The 5,197-nt window shown below is 60.0% G+C and overlaps 1 protein-coding gene across 2 annotated transcripts in view; it reads left to right on the forward strand.

The window, feature by feature from the left end:
• ITPKB (inositol-trisphosphate 3-kinase B) overlaps positions 1-5,197 on the forward strand; it is a 91,869-nt gene continuing 86,672 nt past the window's right edge. Inside the window, exons 1-2 of one of the 2 annotated variants that reach the window (XM_039883281.1) lie at positions 1-89; positions 1,402-3,544. In XM_039883281.1, coding sequence (XP_039739215.1) covers positions 1,610-3,544 — 1,935 coding nt within the window. In that variant the 5' untranslated portion in view covers positions 1-89; positions 1,402-1,609. Of the gene's footprint in view, positions 90-527; positions 855-1,401; positions 3,545-5,197 lie in introns of those variants that run through there. The other variant, XM_039883282.1, reaches the window with a different exon arrangement.

The raw sequence follows: 5,197 nt of genomic DNA on the forward strand, positions 1-5,197 counted from the left end.
TTTAACTTTTAAAGCCATTTTGTTCCTACGAGTTCTGCGTCCCTGGGCCATGTAGTCTGCACAGGACCTGGGAATCTGAGACATTTCAGGTAAGTTTGGCGGCTTTTTAATGGTTCTCGCCTCCAAAGCCTCTTTCCCTTCGCTCTGCTCTGGAGCGGATCTGCGCGTTCCGGGTTCTGAAACAGCGCGGAGAGATGGGCTGGGGAGACCGGGAAGGGTGTTCGACTGGGGAGGGTGGCGCGGAGCAGGGGTGCGGGGCGAGCTGGGAAAGACGAGTTGGCGGCGCTTCTCTTGCTCGCCTTCCGGGCCCCGGGCCCGGGGCTCCGCGCCGCCTCCCCCGGCGCGCTGCAGGCGTCCGCGGGCTCCGGCGGCGGGGCGGCTCCGTGGGCGCCGGGCGAGGCGGCTCGGGATGCGGAGAAGCCCTTGCACTTGGCCGCGCGGCTCCGGGGTTTCGAGCGCGGGCTCGGGTGAGGTTTGCAGAGTCCCGGCTCCCCGCGGCTGCAGCCACGCACGCCCTGGAGTTCCTCTGAGTGGGCACAGGTCCCGGAGCCCCAGAGGGGCAGTGTCCTCGGGCACAGGGCGTGCGAAGGCTCACACACACACACACACACACACACACTCACGCATGCCCCTCCGCGGGGGGCGACCGCAGGGGACAGCGACTATTGGTTCCGGTACAGGGGACGTGCAGCGCCTCGGCCCGGGGCGCGCGCAGGCGCGCCCACACTCACAAAACCCACTTGTTTGGGGACAGGCGACAAGGCCAGTGCTGGAAAATGCCTCGCCTGTGGCCCCGCTGTGCGCCCAGGCCTTCGTAGGCCGAGGGACAGAGTCCCAAGGCCAGGGTCAGGCAGGTAAAGGCAGGCGTGCAGGGTCCTCCCAGACCCGGGCGCAGGCAGCCGCGGGGGGAAGGCAGGTCCCGCTCAGGTTCGCTCCGAGTCGGTTCCCGAGGACCAGAGCGAGGGCGGCGGGGAGATCCTGAAGCCGAGGGGCGGGGGCGGCCAGCGTTTGCTCAGGCCGGCGACCCGGAGACGGTGGGTGGGCTGTCCTCACCCTCGGAGGCGGTCGCGCCCCGCACACAGCACACTTAGGGACCAAGTAGTTGCACATCGTCCTCCTCTAAGAGACGGATCTTAGAATTTGGAATGAGAAGAGACCTCCGAGCGTATCACAACCTGGGGTGAGGGGTGGGAGCGCACCCGGGAAAGGCACACCCACCACCGCGCCGGCGACGGGGGCCCCCGGGGCTTGTGTCCTCGCGGAGCCGTGCAATCCCTGGAGTTGAGACATCCGCTAGCGCCCGAGCCCCGACAGATTGGGGTTCCGCGCGCCGGGGCGTCCCCTCCGCGTCCCCCACCCCCTCCCTCTGGGGTCCTGACTTTTCTCTTTGTGTCTCTACAGCGGCGCTGTTGTTTATGGAGCTTCGGGCCGGGGCTGAGCTCGCAGTCGTGACCCCCGCCCGCGGCCCAGGCCATGCCCCTCCATCTGCGCGCGGAGCCGCGGCCGCCGGGCCTCCGGGGCTGAGCCGGGAGCCACGGGAGGAGGAGGCGCGGGCGGCGGAGCCGGAGCGGGAGCCGCGGCGGCGGCGGGCAGCGCGGGACCCAGTACTATGGCTGTGTACTGCTATGCACTCAACAGCCTGGTGATCATGAATAGCGCCAACCAGGTGAGGAGCGGCGGCGGCCCCCGGCCCAGCAGCAGCGAGACGCCCCCGCCGCCGGGAAGCGCCGTGTTGAGCCCCGGCAGCGTTTTTAGCCCCGGGAAAGGCGCCTCTTTCCTCTTCCCTCCAACCGAGTCGTTGTCGCCAGAGGAGCCCGGGAGCCCCGGAGGCTGGCGCAGTGGCCGGCGCAGGCTGAATAGTAGCAGCGGCAGCGGCAGCGGCAGCGGCAGCGGCGGCAGCGTGGGCAGCCCGAGTTGGGCGGGGCGCCTGAGAGGGGACGGGCAGCAGATGGTGACCACCGGTACCCTCTCCCCTCCAGGGCCAGAGGAGGCCCAGAGGAAGCTGCGAATCCTGCAGCGCGAGTTGCAGAACGTACAGGTGAACCAGAAAGTGGGCATGTTCGAGGCGCACATCCAGGCGCAGAGCTCTGCCACTCAAGCGCCCCGCAGCCCGCGTCCCGGCAGGGCGCGTTCGCCCTCCCCGTGTCCCTTCCGCAGCAGCAGTCAGCCCCCAGGAAGGGTCCTGGCTCAGAGCGAGGAACGGAGGACCAAGTCCTGGGGAGAGCAATGCCCAGAGACTTCGGAGGCCGACTCCGGGAGGAGAGCGGAGGCACCCAGGCTATGCCTCTCCAAGGACAAAGAGGGAGTGGCACCTTTCCCTGGCCTGGCCGCTCCGTCGGGATCAGGAACTCAGGGGCCTGTCGCTTCGGGGAGAATGGAGAAGGGGATCTCTGCTAGATCTCACTGTGGCTCACCCGTAGCTATGGAAATTGACAAAAAGGTCTCTCCTCCTTTGGGAACTCGGAGCTGCCAAGCGCCCACGTTGGAGCTAGTCGGAGCGAACTCCGTGATGGTCACAGAAGTGGCAGCGAGAGCCACATCCACTGGGCCACACTATCCGCATGACCCTGCCCTCATCGAGCGGTCTGAGAGGGCCCGCGAACTTGGGGGTGTGCACTCCCCGGAGGCCCTGGAGGACAGTCAGGGACGGTCTCTGGGCCGTGAGACAAGCCCAGCCCTAGAGAGAGGCGGGCCCCACCGTGGAGAGCCCCCTGGGAAGGTGGGGAAAGGAAATCTGCCTTGTGGCATGCCAGGCTCTGGGTCGCCTGAAGTGGGCGAAAGGCCAGAGGAGAACACTGTGACAGAGCAAAACTCTGAGCTGGCAGAGTCCCCGAGCTGGTGCAGGCCGTTGGGGCACCTGGGCTCAGTAGGCCCAGAGGTGACCCGCAGTGGAACCCTGGAGGTCAGGGGGCCTCCACAGCACTGGGACAGAGTGGATGAAGGGTCTCCAATGCTGGGCTTGCGTGGGGGCAGCCTCTCAGCACCGCGAGGGACCCGGGAGGTGGAGGTGGCCCGCATTCCCTCTGGCGGAATGCTGGAGCCTTTGCCCTGCTGGGAAGCAACAAAAGATCCGAAGGAACCTCAGTGCCTTCCTGGGGACAGGGTGGGTATGCAGCCTGGGAGCTCCAGGGCGTGGCTGGACCCCATGAAGGACGTAGCTCAGGCCTGGACGTGTGTCAAAGGGGTACAATCCCAGGGGACTTGCGGAAGCCAGCCAGAGGACAGAGCCGCCCAGCCCAGCCCAGAGCTGCTGTCCCCAGGTCAGAAGGACAAGCCTTCTTTGAAAGAGGCCTGCAGCCCCAGCAATATACCTGCCGTCATTGTCACAGACATGGGCGCCCAGGAGGATGGCATCTTGGAGGAGGCACAAGGCAGCCCGCTGGGCAGCCTGCCCCTGAGGAAGCTGTCCTCGTCCTCTGCATCCTCCACTGGCTTCTCCTCCTCCTATGACGACTCGGAGGAGGACATCTCCAGTGACCCTGAGCGCTGCCTGGACCCCAACTCCGCCTTCCTGCATACCGTGGACCAGCAGAAGCCCAGAGTGGTAAGTCTTGCCCTGAGATTTTTCTAGAACTTGGGCTGCTTCCACGCCCCGTGTGTCCTCTATTTTTCTACCTTTCTGCTGAGTCGTGAAGACCGACAGGGCCCCTGGGGCAGTCACGACTTATCCTCTCCGGGTGTTAGGCGCTGACCGTGTACTTTGTAGCTTGGACAATGAACCTGAGTTTCTTCTATTGCTATTTCCATGTACATCTTTAAAAAAATAATTTTTTAAGGTACTTCTGGCAGGTCACCACTCACTTCTTAGGAAAATGAGTTACCAAAAACTTCCTGATTAATCCCCAAAGAACACAGAGGCTGAGTATAACTTTTGTCTGATCAGGTGAAACACTTAATTCTGTGATTCTTTTGGGCGGAAGAAAACTGACAAGGACCGTCATCGAATTAACTCGGCCTCTGCTAAGAGGCCAGGCAAATAAGTGACATGATTCTATGACGGGGCTCTGAAAGCTCTAGATGTGGTTGTGGCCGGTCTGTTGGGTGAAGAACCACTTAGCCTCAGTAAGTTAAGTCAGCACAGTGCAGTATTTATGGGACTAAGATGCCCTGTGATGCATGAATTAAACTGAAAACCATGCTTTGCATTTCTTTAATAATAGAATGTTACATTAGGTTGACTTGCCTGAGAAAGGCACCTGGATGATATCTCCAGGGTAGATACCACCTAATGGAGATGCTCATTGGCTGGTACAGGTACCTTTCAGGTACGTTTTCAAGTGCATCTGTTTTGATTCATCGTACTGACATCTTGCTCTGGCTATGGCCATAAACGGGAGTTTATTTCTGTTATGGTTAATCTCAGTCCTCAGCTGTTTTCACTCTTAGGAGGATCAGAGTGTCTTACGGAAGACGTTAAGAGTTGCAGCTAGTACTTCTGAAAAGGTCTGGACTTTCTCTCAGCTTTTCCAGAGTACGGGGAATTTCCTAGTTCAGCGTGCAAGGGGTTCTTGTGCTACCCTCGGGGAAAGTCTGCGTTTTATTGTAGTAGGGAGCCTTCCGATTTCACATTGAATATCAAATACCATTCTTTGTACCTCAGTGACTTAAACCGCAGCGACTGAGAACTTTATATTTCTACTCTACATCCTTCTCTACGGTATTTTGGGCCACGAAGCATGTTTTTTCCTCACTCTCGCTTCAGAAATCACAGTCTGGATTTTTGAAGACTAGGCATTTCTTTTCACGAAACTCCACTTTCTGCTGACGATCGGGAGGCATGTATGTATGCCAAGTCTGGCCATAGTCAGCCTGGCATTTTGTGGCCAGAACAGAGCCTCAGGCACAGGCACACCACCTTGGGAGGAGGGACAGTTTCCCGGGAGGGGGACGGTGGTAAAGAGCAGTTGGAAAACTGAGGCCCGGCTTGCTCTGCCTTCTTGCCTACAAGCAAAGGCCTAGTGAATGAGATGGTCCTCTGTTCACTCCTCCCACGTGCTTTTTAAACCCCGAAGCATCGCTGGCACAGCCAAGGTGCTTTAACTTGTTCTCCAACTTTCCATTCGCCCTTTCTAGTGATGGATTAGCAGCTCCTATTGGCTGGTTCTCAAAACAGTTTGTGTGTCCTGCTGTTTGAAAAGGGCTCTTGTCTGGAAGTGAGTTAAACAGGAGATAAATAATGACAGGCGATTTTTTTTTT

The sequence above is a fragment of the Pteropus medius genome, unplaced genomic scaffold (assembly GCF_902729225.1).
Source record: "Pteropus medius unplaced genomic scaffold, Ma_sr-lr_union100, whole genome shotgun sequence".
In the NCBI taxonomy this organism is placed as follows: Eukaryota; Metazoa; Chordata; class Mammalia; order Chiroptera; family Pteropodidae; genus Pteropus; species Pteropus medius.